Raw genomic sequence first — 17186 nt, 5'->3', positions numbered from 1 at the left:
CCAAATCTCTAAGATTTATTCCATCGGGAAGAACAAACAAAGCTTGTCCTTTATCCTCAAAACAAAAGGTCACCAGACAAAACTTTCGAAAGAATGACTGATAAGCCCCATCCCTCTCCCTTTTGAGATCATACTGACTAGCATAGAAACGAACCCCTTTCACCTTTAGTGTATTAAAGTCTTTCACCTCTAACATTTGGCCCTGACCTGTCCCAGATGATGCGGAAGGTGTCAGCAGCGTAGAATACATACTTCCATACCTGCAAGCCCAAGCTGTAAAGAGCTATCACCTGACAAAGTGAATAAAAGACTAAGAATCATTCCAAGTCATGTGCCACCACGGACACCACCAGAGCACGATCATGGTCATCACAAGGACCGCGCTAAGGGACAGTACTGACGAGTCTCTGAGGAAGCGCGTCTCACGTGCTAGCCAATCACTGCTTATTACAATGTTTTGTAAGTATCACATCCTCACCGAAAACGTATTTTAGAATCGATCCCACTGTCTAGGTGCTTCCGGTGTTTAGGCATTCAGAGAAACAACTAGCCACTGCGCGTTGTAATGTCAACTCCAAATCCCTTTCTTCCTTCTTGTCTGCGCGCCCGTTCCAGGAGCGCTCCACCACCCACGCCACGCTTCCTTACAGACAGGTATTTGCACCGCCGTGCTTGACCCAAAACCCTACTGACTGGTTCCATACTGTTTGCCAGCTTCTGCCACTGTCTTTTATTTTTTTTTTTTAGATAGCCTCCACACCCAGCGTCGATGGAGCCCAATGCAGGGCTTGAACTCACAACCCTGAGATCAAGACCTGAGCTGAAATCAAGAGTCAGACAGACACTTAACCGAATGAGCCATCCAGGTGCCCCAAGCTTCAGCCATTTTTTTTTTTTTTCATTTTGCTGCCACTGTGTTTTATGTGTCTTTTCATTATAAAACCCGCAATACATTTATTGCCTTCTTTTGAAAACAGATTTAAGATCTACTGCCTTCCTTTAGAAAAATTCTATAAAAAAGGACTTCTGATCTCTCAATAGCAAATTTAAAAATTCTTAGAGAGCCTTGGAATTTGAACAAAATAATTCAAATAATAAATAACTTTGTTAGTCCATGAATGTGAATGAAAAGAAAACATTTCTTATAGCATAGCTAATTCATGTTAAGGGGGAGAAAAAAAAGACAACTGTGAGTCAGAAAGCCTTGCTCTACACAGTGATCTGATGAGGCCATTAAAGAGTATTTAACTTAAGGTTTTTTTAATCAACAATCCTATAAAAATCTACACACCACCTACCTGGTAACTGAAACTATGTGCTGAGCACACTACAGCTCTCTTAGAGGAGAAGCTCCTGGTGTTGCCTACGGCAGCTACTAACAGTCACCCATGAAAAAGAGCAAAAAATGATGGACATCCTGAGGTGAACGACTTCCTATCAGTAACCAACCAACATTGCAACAGCAAAAACCAGAATGCACCGATAATTACTACAGTGCGTGAGTTAACCAACCTCCCTGGTCCCGCGCAATGAGCTCACAGAAGTCAGGATGTGCACAGGCTGTATCCTTCGCTGTTTCCATTCTTGGTTTAAGATTTCCGTTCTTTCCAAAATTTTCTGACGATTGGAACTAAACATACTCTTTAAAAAAAAAAATGAAGGAGAGGAGAAGAGAAATTGTTCATTGTTAGAAAATTTGTAGTATCTCTAACGCAGGTTAAAATCTAGTGATTTCTCAAAAATTTCAGGAGCATTCCTTCAAACACATACAGATTTTACACTAAACTGTAGTTTTCCCCACATTCGAATAACACAAAAGCACCACACGTATTATTCTATTAAGAGTGGGCGGGGAACAGAAAATCATTCCATCCTTTCTTTGTTAACAGCTTATAAAAACAAAATCACAATGGCTTTAGAAACATAAAACCCTGAGACACATCCCTTTATATTTGGGTCCCGAATCTGCCCCAGCAACACAAAGGATACACTAAAGAGATAGGGAATTTCGAAGCACAGTGACGGGCCATTAGATCACAGTCTGTCCGTTCTCAGTACTGTGCCTGGGACCGTCTTCATGTTAATTAAGACAGATCAGGGCCCTGGGCTTCCCAGCCTTCATTTATCTTACTATAAATACGACCTTGGCTGAAAACGGACCCTGGCAAATGGAAACTTATCTTGTGGGGCGGGGTGGGGGGCGATCCTTAACCGCGGGTGCGCGTCCCAGAAGAGAGCTGTACCTTCACTTCGTCAGCCCGCCTGAACCGCTTGAGCTGCCGCAGCCGCATGTACTCAGATTTTACACGCTTGCGCCAACAAACCGGTCCCTTCTCAGATTTCTTTCCAGTCTGGCCCATGATTACTCTAAAAGCAATGGTTTCATATTAAAATCACTAATCTAACCAGCCTGCATATGATCACTTGTGTTTTCATCCCCAGCAAACTAACAACCAACCAAACAGTACACGACGCCGGAGGCTTGTGCGAGAGGGGTGCTCAGCCGGGCCACAGGGTTGCAGCCTTCGAACAGCTCGTTCGCGTGTAAGTTTTGATTGAACACAGCTTTTAAAGGATATTTTTATTGACCAAGGTTCTCCACCCCTAAAAAGCAGCCGTCTTCCAGAAACGGGATCCTGTTACAGAAACAGGGCATACCACAACAAGCTAGTTTTTAGTCTAGGAGATCCACACTGCCAGAGGGAAAAAAGCGTAGACACGTTACTCTACATCTCTCATCGTTAAGTCAGCAGGTTACAGGCATTCATTTAACATGACTGAAAAAGAGAAATCTGAAAAAGAAAAATTTACATACAGCACCACAACTAGAAAATATACAGTACAACGTACAACAAACGTACAAAGGAAAGCCGTCCCCTGCGCACACTTTTAACCATGCTTCTCGCCGGAAACACCGAGAAAAGTCTGTACTTCTGCCTCCTCTTGGGCCACCTTTACTCGCAGGAGGGGCTTCTCGGCTAGCAAACCAAAACCGCAGCAAATGCCAAGTAAATTCTTCAGTCTTACCTTCCGCGGCAGGCTCTAGGAACCCAGTACCTTGAAGTGTAGGGAAAGCCTATAGCCCCGCAGGTGCCGAAGTCGTAACACAGAGTCCCCATTTTAAGTGTAAACAAATGTCCTCTTCTAGAACATCTGCTTCTCAGAGTATTAAAATCGTTCCTTGTGCCCTCAAAATATTAGGACATTTCTCTGTCAGATGGTGCAAAGGTGCCACATCAAGGATGTTTAAATTATCTAAGAGCAAAGGATAGCCAGAACGTTTTAAATAAGAGGGAAGGGGGAGATGGATGTTCTGGAAAGAGCCGCTGCCCAGCACAGGGGGTGAGACGGGGCCGCAGCACAGTCTCTGCACAAGAGAGGAGGGTGGCTTCTCCCACCACACTGGGGATGAGAGCGAAGTAAAGGAATTCAAGAGTCACTTAAGAGAAAACTTGGTGATGACTTAAATACGGGAGTGGATGACGTTCCGGCTTGAATGGCCGGTAAGGGAGTAGGGCTGCATTTACCGGACCACGTAAAACCCTCGCGCACAGAGAAATCGCAAGGAGACGAGATTCAGGGAAGACAGCCCTGAGGTCGGTGAGTAATTCCTGGTCAGAAAACCCAGCCACCAAGAGCAGCAAGGACGATTCAAGCTGAAAGAGGAGCAAGATAACCCACTCCCAGGAAGCCGGCCCTGAATATACAAAGATAAATGACACAGAACTTGCCCTCGTGGAGCTCAGGTCCCACGTACCAAGGCTAAAAAGAAGACAAGACAGTGTGAGAGCTACAGGACAAGGTCCGGGGCAGGGGGTGGCAGGAAAAAAGGTGACAACTCAACCCCCAACGTCGAGCTGGACTTCAAAAGGCCAGGAAAGAACAGAAGGAACGCTAAGTCTGAGCAGGGGACAGCTGGATATGGGGCTCTGCAGGCCAGGAGGTCCGGCCGGCGGACCCCATTAACAAGGACGGCCACGAAACCAGCTGAATACCCCAGATGACAAGCACTGAGTGAACGAGAAGAAGGAAGAGATTCAGAACTCGGGCTCCTAAGTCTGCCGGATGAGGCCACAGAGATGACTGAAAAGGTTCCGAGTGGGACCTTGCCTTTGGCAGCAAAGGTAATGATCCGGAGACCCGGATCCAGGCAGATGACCCTACCTCTGAGGCAAAGCACAAAGCGAGGAAGACAGAAGACGGGGAGGCAGGCCAAAAAGACGCCGACATGGGGGGGGGGGGCTTTGTTTAAGAAGTAACTGGGGTAATCTTTCGTATCTGCTAGTTAACAGATGAGCCCAAGTAATTCTATGCAAATTATTTTCAGACATGGAGCACTTCAAAGGCCTAGAACTAGAACGGAAAGCCATCAGATACAAAGGGCTTATCTTGCTTCATGAGCCCACGGACTAATCACCACGAGTCCATCTGCCGCCTTGACAAATGCTTGGTCCTCGGAGGTAGCACCCCTGCCCCTGCCGGAACCGGAACCGGGCACGGGACCGCGGCACTAGCCTGCCACCAACGTGGGACGCGGTGGTACCACAGCCCCTTTCTCCAAGGTGCACGGCTTCTGGGCTGGTGAACAGGCTTCGTTCCGTCGCTTAGCATTTCGTGGTTTCATACTAGAACCCTCCTTGTGGAGGAGTCTGGTGTCCCTTCCATGGTGTTCCTGCCACGAGTAACAACGTCTCTGATGAAGTGGGTCACGACGGAACAGTTTCTCTGACCAAAGGTGTGACTATACGAGCTGCAGGATCCACAACAGAACATTTGAAATTGATTCTGGGGGCGCCTGCGTGGCTCAGTGGATTAAAGCCTCTGCCTTCGGCTCAGGTCATGGTCTCAGGGTCCTGGGATCGAGCCCCGCAGCCCGCTTCCTCCCTCTCTCTCTGCCTGCCTCTCTGCCTACTTGTGATCTCTGTCTGTCAAATAAATACATAAATAATCTTTTAAAAAATCGTTAAAATTGATTCTGGAACGAACTGCTGTACGACAGCACGTACGGAAAGATTCCCATGTCCAGAAACTGCACTCGCTCTCCCACGAAAGGAGGATGTGAGCGAGGGTGTGAAGCTACAGGACGATCTGGTAAACACGCACAACAGAGAGGAAATAAGAGAAATTATGGTAATTCACTCATGGGAATTATCCAAACACAGGGATCACGACCTCTGAATCACACCTATGAAATCAAGCTAAAAGTGAGCGGACTGTTCTTCGAACACATAGGGATAAACAAGCCGGTTGACTTAAAAGTAATAAAATTTAAGGCACCACTTAGAAGAATGTTTTACGTTAAATAAACCCCTCCCACTATCCTAGCATTTACAACATATTAAAATCCTATTTTCATGTTTTTCACTCCAATTCACCCTCACTGTAAGTTCTTCAGCAGCAAGAACCATTCTCACTCATTTGTAAAATCTCCGAGCCTGGCTGTGTGGCTGGCGAATACGTCTTTTTTCTTTTTTGGGAGAGAGAATGGTGCCCGTTCACACGAGGGGAAGGGGAGGGTAGAAGCAGAGAAGCAGACTCCCCGCTAGGCAGGGAGCCCAGCGCGGGGCTCGATCCCAGGACCCTGAGATGATGACCTGAGCCGGAGGCAGACACCTACCGACAGAGCCACCCAGGCGCCCCCGGCAAACACATTTTCATACAAACAAAAACAAAACGTGTCTACACCAATGGTGAACTGCTCACAAAGTCTAGGTGTGCCACAAGGTATGAAAAGGAAGGGCGGGGCCTCCCCTGCGTGGGCAAGGAAAAGGAGGGAAACGTACTCCACTACCAAGAAAGCTCCAAGGAGAGGAGTGTCAGGGACAATTCGGACCCCACGGCCAGATGCCCCACTAACCAAGAGATCCTAATACAAAACTGGAGCTTCTGGTATTTCTTTTTATTAAGAAGTACTCTAGGGATAATATCAGTTACTCCCAGCTGGTTGCAAACACCAAACTCACAGACTCACCTAGTTCTGAGCGGGCTGCAGCCTCCAAATGTCAGCCAGCCCCTTCCCCTTCCCAGCGCACGACCGCCTCGAATCAGGCCTTCTGACCGCTTTCCGCCATACCACAGCCCAGTAAGTATCAAGATTAAGTTCCAAACATTCATATATTGGCAGAAAGAAACCTGTATTAAAATAATGTGCCAGTAAACGGATGAGGATTGGGGCACCTGGGTGTCTTAGTCAGTTAAACATCTGACTTTTGGTTTCGGCTCAGGTCATGATCTCACAGTCGTGGGACCGAGCTCCACGTCTGGCTCTGAGATCAGTGTGGAGCCAGCTTCACATTATCTCTCTCTCTGTCCTGCTCACTCTCTCTCAAATAAATAAATAAAATACTTAAAAATTAATTAATTAGGGGCACCTGGGTGGCTCAGTGGGTTAGGCCTTTGCCTTCGGCTCAGGTCATGATCTTGGGGTCCTGGGATCGAGCCCCACATCGGGCTCTGTGCTCAGCGGGGAGCCTGCTTCCCCCACTCTCTCTGCCTACCTGTGATCTCTGTCTGTCAAATAAATAAACAAAATCTTTTTTTTAAAACATTAACTTTAAAAATGAATGAGGATTTGTGAATACCTCCAATTTTTAGATTTCTCATTCAAAAGATTTGTTTGGTTTCATAGGTAAACTGGCGCTAGTAGGATTTTTATCCAGGATGTGAAAAGGACTTCTCTTATTCAAAACAGAATACCTCTAGTCGTTAAAATAAGACTCTACCCATATACAGTAAAACCAAAACAACAGGTTTTCTTTGATTCAAAAGGCAAACCAGATTATGGCAGGAAACCATCAAAACCTTCACACATGCAGTAAAACCTTACAGAAGAACATATACATAAAGGTTTAAAAAAACTTAAGGAAAATTACGTCTACAGTCTATTTTATGAATCGAAACAAACTCCCACAGCCTGGACAGCAGGCCCTCGTAAGCCAGCTTTGCCCAACGGAGTGGACGTGGTGTCATCTGTGTCCCCCCGCATCAGCTCACCTTCTCTGGAAACTTCCCACCAACCTTTCTCTGAGGACAACCAGCTACCCGGCACCTGGGCCCACCGCTCCCTGCCGACCGTCACCAGTACACGCTGGATACGTGACCAGACTGGTCTGGTCACAGGGACAATCTCCTGGCTCCCTGCAGCGTGAGGACAAGAATGCTCGCCCTTTCCCACTTAGATTCCAAGCTGGATATACATTGCCCCAACGGTTGCCGGAAGCCAACTCGCAAACACGAGACAAGAGCCTGCAAAAGGAAAAACACCCAAAGCCAAGAAACGGACTCTCATCACCTCACCGAGCCCTGAACCAGGCGTGTTTGCCAAACCCAACTCTAGAACTTCAGTTACGTGAGCCAAGAAAATCCTTTTTTCCTTTTAAACCAGTTTGGATTAGGATTCCTTGCCACATGAAACACAGAGGGACTGAGATACATTCTGGTACTGGGATCACACGTGCGACAACGCCGGAATTAAGAGACATGTTCTGGTGACCACCTCCTCACCGTCACATCGAGGGCATCGCCAGAGGGACCGGAAACAACAGTGCCGCTCGGCTGCCCACCTGGTAAGGCACTTCCTCCACCCTCTCAGGCCTAGACAGCCCCAAGGATGCGCCAGGACCCAAGTCTCCACCTCCCGGGGGCACCAGGACACAAAGCCCAAAGAACCAGCTTTCTTCTCTCTCAGGTCCAACCTGTGAATGGCCTTTACCTGAGGGGGCATCCCTGCCCCTCCTTACTCGGGGACCAAGGACAAGGAACTTAAAAAGTTCCCTAGGCACTTTCAGTCCCTTTGATGCCTTTCTTTAAAGGTTCTTCATTCCTAAATGATTCACTGAACCCAGGCACTAACCATCTATTTAGTCTTGCTGGATTTTGTTACTACTTGTCTCACGGAAACTAAATAATCAACTACATGTACTACTTATCGTCCCTAACTGAATTAAGAGCACTGCCTGACTCTTTACTACCAGACTCAATAAGGTCAAGTCCAAACCTAACAAAATTTGAGTAGTGCGACTGCAATATTCTTGATGTCCTTCCCCAACAAAAACGTCTTTCTCCTTCACACTGAGCCTGCCATTAAACTGCCGACTTTGAAAAACTGCCCGTCTTCAATAGTGTTTATGTTTAAAATGCTTTGAGGACAGCTGTTTGTCTCATTTAACAATTTCATTTTTTTTTTTTAAGTTGAGCTCTGTGCCCAACGTGGGGCTCGAACTCATGATCCTGAGATCAAATTTCATGTTCTACTGACTGAGCTAGCCAGGCACCCCAATTTTTTTAAAGATTTATTTATTTATTTTAGAGAGGGAGGGGAAGAATCCTCAAGCAGTAGCCCCACTAATCACGGAGCACAGAGCCCGAGGAAGGGCTCAATCCCAGGACCTTGAGATCATGACCTGAGCCAAAATCTAAAGCTGGTCCCTTAACCAACTGAACCACCTAAGCACCCCTCATTTATTTTTCAAGTTAAAATCCATTGCTTTAATAAACTCAAAAATAAATGAAGAGTGATTAACATTTGTAAATAAGAATAAAAAAATATAAAGAGAATTTAGAGAGGCATATAAATGCTACCCTTGGTAAGAGATAAAAATTAATTACCAGAGAAGCAGATCTTATGCCTACGGGGAAATAAAGACAATGTGGCCTGTGAAAAGGAAGCCGGAGAGTGACGGGTCCGGTGGGCCAGTCCTATGCACTGGCCCAGGCCATCGCTCGAGTGTTAGGTCTACACGGAATCTGAGGCCGGACTATGTTCTAGCTCCGCCAAAACTGGAACCATCTGAGTACAAGGAAGTCACAATGGTATTGTATTATAACCAAATGAACAAAATAAGTATCCATGAGTCCATGATATAAGTGAGTAATAAGTAAACGGGGAGAGAAGGGACAAATCTTCCTCACAGGGAATTCCCAGTGTGTATGCTTCTCTAACCTGAGAGGTCGGGCTCAGGTCGCTTCCCCGTGAGCAGGGGCTGGACTCAGTCACTCAGTCCCACAGCAGAGTCTGGCATGGGAAACAGTAATATCCCAGCGGAGAAGCCTAGAAGGCACCCCCCTCGCCCCAAATGGTTATGGATAAAAGATCAGGACAAGCCATGTTGCCGTCGTGTACCCTGGAACGTGGCGTGAAAAGCAGCACATTTCACCTCTGTGGAATTCTTCCCCAAAACCTCATAACCCATAACTGCAGTCTTAGTGCACAAACACATCAGATAAACCCGAACTGAAGGACATTTCTACAAAACACCTGACCAATATTCCTCAAAACTACCAAGAGCTCATGAAAACAAGGAGAGACTGAAGAACCACCACAGATCTGAAGGCCTAAGGAGACGACTAAATGCTGTGTGGCACCTGGCCTGGATGCCGGGACAGAAAAAGGACATCAGCAGAAAAACTGGTAAAATCTAAATAAAATCTCTAATTTAATTAACAGTAACATACTGATTGATGCTGGTGTCTACATTTTAACAAATGTACTAGGGTTACAGAAAACTACATTTATTCCAAAATAAAGTTTAAAAGAAAAAAGAGAGAATTAAGTTATACAACAACCCAATATAAAAATATTCACTTTTTTTTTAAGACTTTATTTGTCAGAGAGAGAGAGAGAGAGAAAGCAAAAGCAGGGGGAGCAGCAGGCAAAGCAGGCAGAGGGAAAAGCAAGCTCCCCACCGAACAAAGAGCCCATGCAGGACTCGATCCCAGGACTCTGGGATCATGACCTGAGCCGAAGGTAGATGCTTAACTGACTGAGCCACATAGGCGTTCCAAAACATTAACTTTTAAAATGACATCCACTTTTGGGGAGCCTGGCTCGCTCCACTGGTGGAACATACGACTCACAATCTCAGGGTTATGGCTGAGCCCCAAGCTGAGTGTAGAGATTAGTTAAGAACAAAATCTTTGGGGCACCTGGTGGCTTAGTGGGTTAAAGCCTCTGTCTTCAGCTCAGGTCATGATCTCAGGGTCCTGGGATCAAGCCCCACATCGGGCTCTCTGCTAGACAGGGAGCCTGCTTCCCCTTCTCTCTCCGCCTGCCTCTCTGCCTACTTGTGATCTCTCTCTGTCAAATAAATAAATAAAATCTTTAAAAAAACAAAATCTTTAAATAAATAAATTTTTAAAAATAAATTAATAAGATGATATCCACTTTTAAAAACGTAAACAAAAGCAGGTCAAGAATGTGAAAATGCGATAGAAAATGTTAAGGTGGGGGCAGGGAACGCACTGATGATTAGACTATTTAAAAACATAAGGTTAAGGGGCGCCTGGGTGGAACAGTTGGTTAAGTGGCTCTTGGTATCCGCTCAGGTCGTGACCTCAGGGTTGTGAGATCGAGGCCCAAGTCGGGTTCCACACTCAGTCCTGAGTCTGCTTAAGACTCCCTTTCCCCCTGCCCCTCCCCAACCCAACACACCTGCTTGCTCTAAAATAAATAAATCTTTTTTTAAAAAGTGAAAAGGAACAGGCAGTAATTAAGGCAGTTGGTACTTACAAACCTTAACTTCAAACAAAACTGAGGAGAAGATTCCCACGTATAATTGCACTATTTTAAAACTCAGATAACATTACACTTGAACAACTTAAAAGGAGAAAAAAAACTCCACAAAAGCTTTAAGATGTGTCTACTTAAAAACATAATGCACATTTAGGCTGCATTAATAGAAATACAGAGTCTGTACCAAAGAAAGTAACTGTGCCCTGATTTCACATGCAATGATCACAAAAACCAAAAGGATTCCATACAACTCAAGTCCAGTTTAGCCGTGTTTAAGATGGTCAGAGAAACGTCTCTTTGCTCCAGCTGGAAAGAGAGCATTAAGCACGTTACACAGAAAAGAGCATTTGAGTTTAGAGTCTGAACAGAGAGAAGCGTTAATATACATTCACTCATTCAGCACCTGTTTAGTGAACATCGAACACACAGAAGCTGAAGACTTCACAGTAAATAAAACAAGACAAAAATCTGTAACCCCAGAGAACTTAAAATCTACTAGATGAAAATGATTGAAAACAGAGTAAAACGTTTAGTATGCAAGACAGTGCTGAGTGCTGAGAAAGAAACCAAACAGGTAAGTGCGCTAAGGCAGGGATGGAAGTTCCCACACAAAGGGACCTGTGCTGGGGGCACTCAGCACCCTGTGCGTGTTGCGAAGTCAAGGGGATCCAGAGACCCCACCAACCAGCAAAGCCAGTAGTAAAATATGCAGCACAATATTTTCCAGTAAAGATTCAAAGACGATGGGATTAAATATCCATCCAACGTAGATCCCACCACGCCACACGACGCTCCAGTGATCAATGCAGCGTGACAGGAGAATCCGCTGGCATTAAAACCGGCAGTCAAGGACTGCTAGGTGCCGCCGTTCAGGTTAACTACGGCGTCTGATTATCCTGGAGGTCAGCAGGCCGTTTTATAAAATATATGTATGCAAACAGCCATTAGCTGGGTTAGTAGTATTGAGCCAAAATAAAGAAACAGATGTATTATAAAACTGGTCCTGCGGCTACGGCGTTCTGTTACAAGATCTCCCGCTGGAAACTCAGCCTTAACCGAAGAGCATTATTGAATACGTGTTGCTGATAGGACCAGTGTTTAATTCGTACCTCTGCTCTGGTTTCACCGTAAGAAGACTGTACATTTTCAGGGAACATACAAATAAAATTAAAGTCAAGTCAACCTTCGGATTCCATTCAACACTCAAGTTTGAAAAACATTAGGAAAAACTGGAGCCCTGAAGTAATTCAGGAACAAAGTGAGAGGGGCTCTGACTGGGTTGACAGCAATGTGAATAAAGAAAAAGATACCAAGAGACATTCTAAAATTAAAAGCCCAAAATTAAATCAAAAAAAAATTAAATTAAAAATCCAGATGCACTTATATGAAGAGGGAAAAAAATAGATCAGAAGAGGAAGAATCTGGAACTTAGGATGCAAACTGAGACGCTAATTCCTCACATGGCCGTTCCTAGCACAGACAAGCAGAATGATGGGCAGTTACAGGAAACACAACATTCTTCTCGAACATCTGGTCTCAGGACCTCTTTAGTTTATCTGGGCTGTAACTGTGGCTATTTAACACCTCAGAAATTACAACCTGAAAAATTTTTAAAACATAACTCATTTAAAAACAGTAATAGCAAACCTATTACATGTTAATAGAAATAACACATTTTAATTTAAAACTATTTTCCTTTCAAGAAAAAAATCAGTGAGTGGTATTGTTTTATATTTTTGCCAACTTTTTAAATATCTGTCTTAATAGAAGACAGCTGGATCTTATCTGCTTCTGCATTCAATCTGTTCCAATATGTTGTTTTGGTTAAAGGATATGAAGAAAATCCATTTCCAAACGGGCATTTAGCTAGAAAATAGAAGAGTATTTGAACAGCCTTTTGAGGTAATTGTGGATGTCAGGCTTTGGTATTAGACCAAAACTGTTCTCTGAAAAAAGTGGCTAGATGAGCTTGCAGTTCAACCTCCTAGGTGCTTCTCCTCAAGACGACACTATTCTACAGCAAGCAGCGGTGGTTTCTTAAGATTAATTGCAAGGTAGAATCTGAAATAACATCAGTAAACTTTCTGAACCGTGCCCCGTTAAAATTCACTGGTCTATTCACTTTGAAGCATCCTTAACCTGTGCGTAATCATTCCTCATCTGAAAAATACTGGTCCACTGGGTTATGCAGATTTTCCAGAAATTGACGTTTTCCCAAAAATCATTATTTGATAAATCCACTGATCTCATCAGAAAAGTCTTTTAAGTATTTACTGGGAAGCTGTCAAGCTCACGGTGACAGACAGAGGTTTTCCAAAAATTTTAATTTTGGCTTGAAAGCTCAAACATTCTCATTGGCAACAAATACTGTTGTTTTCCTTGAAGGACACGTTCCCTTCACGGAAAAACGTTTGCCAAATACCCATCTGAATCATCTTTGTCTGTCAACCCCTCTTTCAAGTAAAAATGTTCTCCCCGGAAAAAGCAGCAAGGGCGGCTTGCAACCAACCAGCTCGGGGCCGTTCCTCGAGGCCCATCCTGCTCGGGCACGCGGGCCCATCGCGCTGCACAGAACACTTCCTCCGCAGCGCGCACCCAGTATCACGAGGCAATAAAATTAACAATTTTTACTACTTCATCAAGGACATTCTCTAGAACTCGTTTTTGGTGTTTTGTTTTTTTTTAGGGGGGGGTTGTTTTTTGTTTTACTCCAAGTGCTACAATGTCAATAGCTTTTACCCAGCCCTGCTTCTCCACCATTGGTGCATATGTTGACACAAGGAAGGAGGAAAAGACAGCGGCAAATAACATTTTAGTGTTATGACAAAGATAACCGCACAGACTCTCTGAGGTCCTCAGACCAGGCTTTGAGAACAGCCGCTGTAAGTATATCCAGACACCTTATGAATCATCTACTCACAAAGCATCTAGAATGGACAATATATTCAAATTATATACTTTCAAAGACACATGTATAAGGATGAAGGCCTAGAAATCACCATTCATGCAACTAAAACAAAAAATCCATGTGAAGAATATTTAATGAGGGATACTTTGCCCTGTCAAACTACAGAATCTGGATGGCAGTATGCCATACATCTGCGCCAAATCGAGAGACTAATGTCTAACAAAATGCATTTTCAACAAACTGCTTGTTTCCACCCATCTGTCCTACCCTTCCCCACTGTAAGAAGGTATCCCCAGTGGTCATACTCTTCTGACTGTCCAGGTACCTAAAACCACCGCATCCTACCAACCAATGCCCATTTACTCAGACTTACCCCTACCCCCATAAAAGAAAGACAAAATAAAAATCTTGTTCCAGGAACCTTTTCCATTCCTAGAATGCCTCTATTTGTATTTAAAAAGGAGGGCACCTGGGTGGTCTAGGGGTCCTGGGATCGAGCCCCACATCGGGCTCTCTGCTCAGCAGGGAGCCTGCTTCTCCATCTCTCTCTGCCTACTTGTGATCTGTCTGTCAAATAAATAAATAAATAAAATCTTTTTTTAAAAAAATAAATAAATAAAAAGGACAAAAAGAGACACCACTGCTGGGCCCAAGCATTCTACCCAAACAACCTGCCAAACGCCCGTAGAAGAAACTTCTGAAATTTTGGTTTGAAGGATCTGGAAAAGCCAGAAATGAGAGGTATTATCAACCAGAATTTATGGAGCACTCTGAAAATGCCAAATCCTGTAACGCAACAGGCATCCTGGTGCCTGAACACCAGCAGACGCCTGTACGTGCAGCTACAGCCCCGCAGGTGTCGTGAACGGAGACTGTGCTGAAGAGGATTCAGGAAACAGATGAGCCGGTGACTGGGGAACAGAAGAAGTAAGGGGCAAAATACAGACCGTATTTGTAGCCCTGGGTTAGGCAGCACTTAAAAAGGTCAGTACTGTAAAAAGGCGCAGGAATTATAGTGACGGGGCAATCTTAGCGGAGCAGCGAACATTGACTTGATTGTCAGAGCGAGAGTGAGTAGACTCCGCACTAATGCATTTTCCACAGAAATAAGCTCACTCTCCTCCTTCTGGAAGAGTAAACAACTCTAGGTCCAACGTGGAGTCCACAGAGCGGCATTCCTGCGTTCATCTGAGCCACTATCAGTTTACAAAGACGTGTCTTAGGAAAGAAATGGGCGTCTAAATTTAAACCCCCTGGAGGGGGCGCCTGGCCAGCTCCATCCGGGGAGCGCGCAATTCTTGATCTCGGAGTCCTGAGTTCAAGCCCCATGCTGGGTGTAGAGATTACTTTTTAAAGTTTCATAAATTTAAACTAGCTGGAGAATTTAACTATCATAAATGTTGTCAAGAATTTGCTTCAACAGGGTTGCTGGGGTAGGCGGGGCGCAGGCAGTTGAGCCTCTCTGCCTCTTGGTTTTGGCTCAGGTCGTGATCTCGGGGTTGTGAGATCCAGCCCCACACGGGGCTCCGCAACGAGCACTGCATGAGATTCGCTCTCCCTCTGCCTCTCTTGCTTGTGCTTTCCCTCTCTCTAAAATAAATGAATCTTAAAAAAAAAAAAAAAAAAGATTGATTTATTTATTTATTTGACAGAGAGAGAGACAGAGAGAGCGATCACAGGTAGGCAGAGAGGCAGGCAGAGAGAGGGGGGAAGCAGGCTCCCTGCTGAGCAGAGAATCCGATGTGGGGCTCAATCCCAGGACCCCAAGACCATAACCCGAGCTGAAGGCAGAGGCTTAACCCAGGCGCCCCTAAAGTAAATGAATCTTAAAGAAGAAGAAAAAAATCTCTTCAACAATTAGACAAAACAGATTAACTGACACTTAGAAATGCAAAGCAAAATTATGGCTCAGGAACGAAAACTGTGACACACACCTCATGATTCAGACAACACGAGATTCAGACCATTCACTACGAGCTGACAGAAGCAAAAATGTAGGCAAACCTGAGGCCAGATGCTCTTCCCTCCAGGAAGTCATTTTAAATCTTACAGCTCTGATAAGCCAACACAATTCAACAACACGCACTGTGCAAAATCTTAAGAGAAACTCAGTCCCGGTAAATACAAGGGCTCTTGTATCCCACCGTTCCAGCCAACAAGTGCGGGAGACAGGGGACAGGAGTCTGCCGGTCCCACAGCCTGTGCCACGTGCCTCTGATGCCACGTTTGGCCGCTCAGTGAGTCTAGTGGTCAAGGTAGGTGTTTTGCCGATAGCACGGCCCCTAAAGTGCAAACCAACAACTGTGCTCAAAAAACAAGAGAAAAAAAAAAATGATGTATTCCTCATACTAGAGGAGAGATGGGCTGGTTTGGGGCCTGAAGAGAAGTATTTACGACATGGAATCTTCCTAGAACGTTTCGCAGGCAACCCTGCAGACATACTGTCGTTGCCTTGCACACTGTCCTTACGTGCCAGCCCCCAAATAAGATGCAGTTTCCTCTGTACTCTGAAGACAGAATTAAAAAAAAAAAGACAAGACTGGGTAGTTCAAACTAAGTGCAAAGCATTTACAGAACGTCTCAGATCTCCAGGCACCCTGTCTATAACCAGGGGCTGCTGTCTGCTAGTCTCAGCGTTAGAGTTCACACAACAGGGGAGGGCAAACGTCTGCAGGTGCCGTTCCTTCAATGCACGGACACCAAGAGAACTCAGTGAGCGAGACCCTTCAGAAATTCCTCTGGCTCGTATCAGCCCTGAAGTTCATTTTCTTGCTAAAAATAGTAATAGTTCAGGGACAAGATGGAAGTAAAGGAGGTAGGGCCGGTTATGAGCTATGAAGCGTTTTCACGATTTTCCTGTCCGTACGGCTTATCAGGAATATAAACACACTACTGAGGTACTGGAAAACTTCGAACCTTCCAGTATCATTTACAATCAGTGGTATCTTTCAGTATTTGTTTTATCAAATATATTGTCTACTGAATTTTTCATTAGTAGAAGATCACTCATCACTAATACTTAAAGCCCTGGGAAAAATCTCTTTTTCAGCCTCCAAATACCTAAGGAAATGTATGAAGAATTCACCAACAACAAGGACACCAGGGACAGAATCCCTGTAGTTATCGCTCTGAAATTTCCACACCAGTATGAAGGCTTTTAGGCGGGAAAAAAGCCCTCATCCCGGCACCTCCACGGGGGAAAGAATGAGAAAGCTCCGATGAGTGCCCAGCTTCGGGGACTCTGAGACTCGGGCGAGGAAGGGCAGCGCTTTTGTCCGCTAGTCCAGCTTTAAACACTGTATTTCCACTAGTACAGAACGTCTCCTGACAGGGTAAGAAGGAGAACATCTCGCGCTTCGTCTGAATAGTCCCAGTGGGTGAAGACTGAGGCAACCAATACTCTGAAGACATTTTCCTTTCCAGACAACGTGAACGTTAGGTACAGCTGTTGGGCTGCGTGCTGTCCGTGGGCATCAAGGGACAACTGATAAAGTACACCACTCGGGGGGGCGCCTGGGTGGCTCAGTGGGTTAAAGCCTCTGCCTTCAGCTCAGGTCATGATCTCAGGGTCCTGGGATCGAGCCCCACGTCGGGCTCTCTGCTCCGCAGGGGGCCTGCTTCCTCCTCTCTCTCTCTGCTTCTCTGCCTGGCTGTGATTTCTCTCTGTCAAATAAATAAAATGTTTAAAAAAATATATATAAAAAAATAAAAAAAAAAGAACACCACTCTGTTTCTTTAAAGACAAGACTAGGGGTGCCTGGGTGGCTC

At 45.1% G+C, this 17186-nt stretch overlaps 1 protein-coding gene across 7 annotated transcripts in view; it reads right to left on the bottom strand.

Moving 5' to 3' along the window:
• Positions 1 to 17186, bottom strand: part of EZH2 (enhancer of zeste 2 polycomb repressive complex 2 subunit) — a 64325-nt gene that overhangs the window by 35336 nt on the left and 11803 nt on the right. For 2 of the 7 annotated variants that reach the window (XM_046020670.1, XM_046020672.1), the window contains 2 exons: positions 2244 to 2367; positions 1513 to 1641 (listed from right to left, as the gene is read on the bottom strand). In XM_046020670.1, the coding sequence (XP_045876626.1) occupies positions 1513 to 1641; positions 2244 to 2360 (246 nt within the window). In that variant the 5' untranslated portion in view covers positions 2361 to 2367. Of the gene's footprint in view, positions 1 to 1512; positions 1642 to 2243; positions 2368 to 17186 lie in introns of those variants that run through there. The other 5 variants (XM_046020674.1, XM_046020675.1, XM_046020669.1 and 2 more) reach the window with 3 other exon arrangements.

Source organism: Meles meles, chromosome 10 (genome assembly GCF_922984935.1).
Source record: "Meles meles chromosome 10, mMelMel3.1 paternal haplotype, whole genome shotgun sequence".
In the NCBI taxonomy this organism is placed as follows: Eukaryota; Metazoa; Chordata; class Mammalia; order Carnivora; family Mustelidae; genus Meles; species Meles meles.
This window is presented reverse-complemented; position numbering and strand designations above follow the sequence as displayed.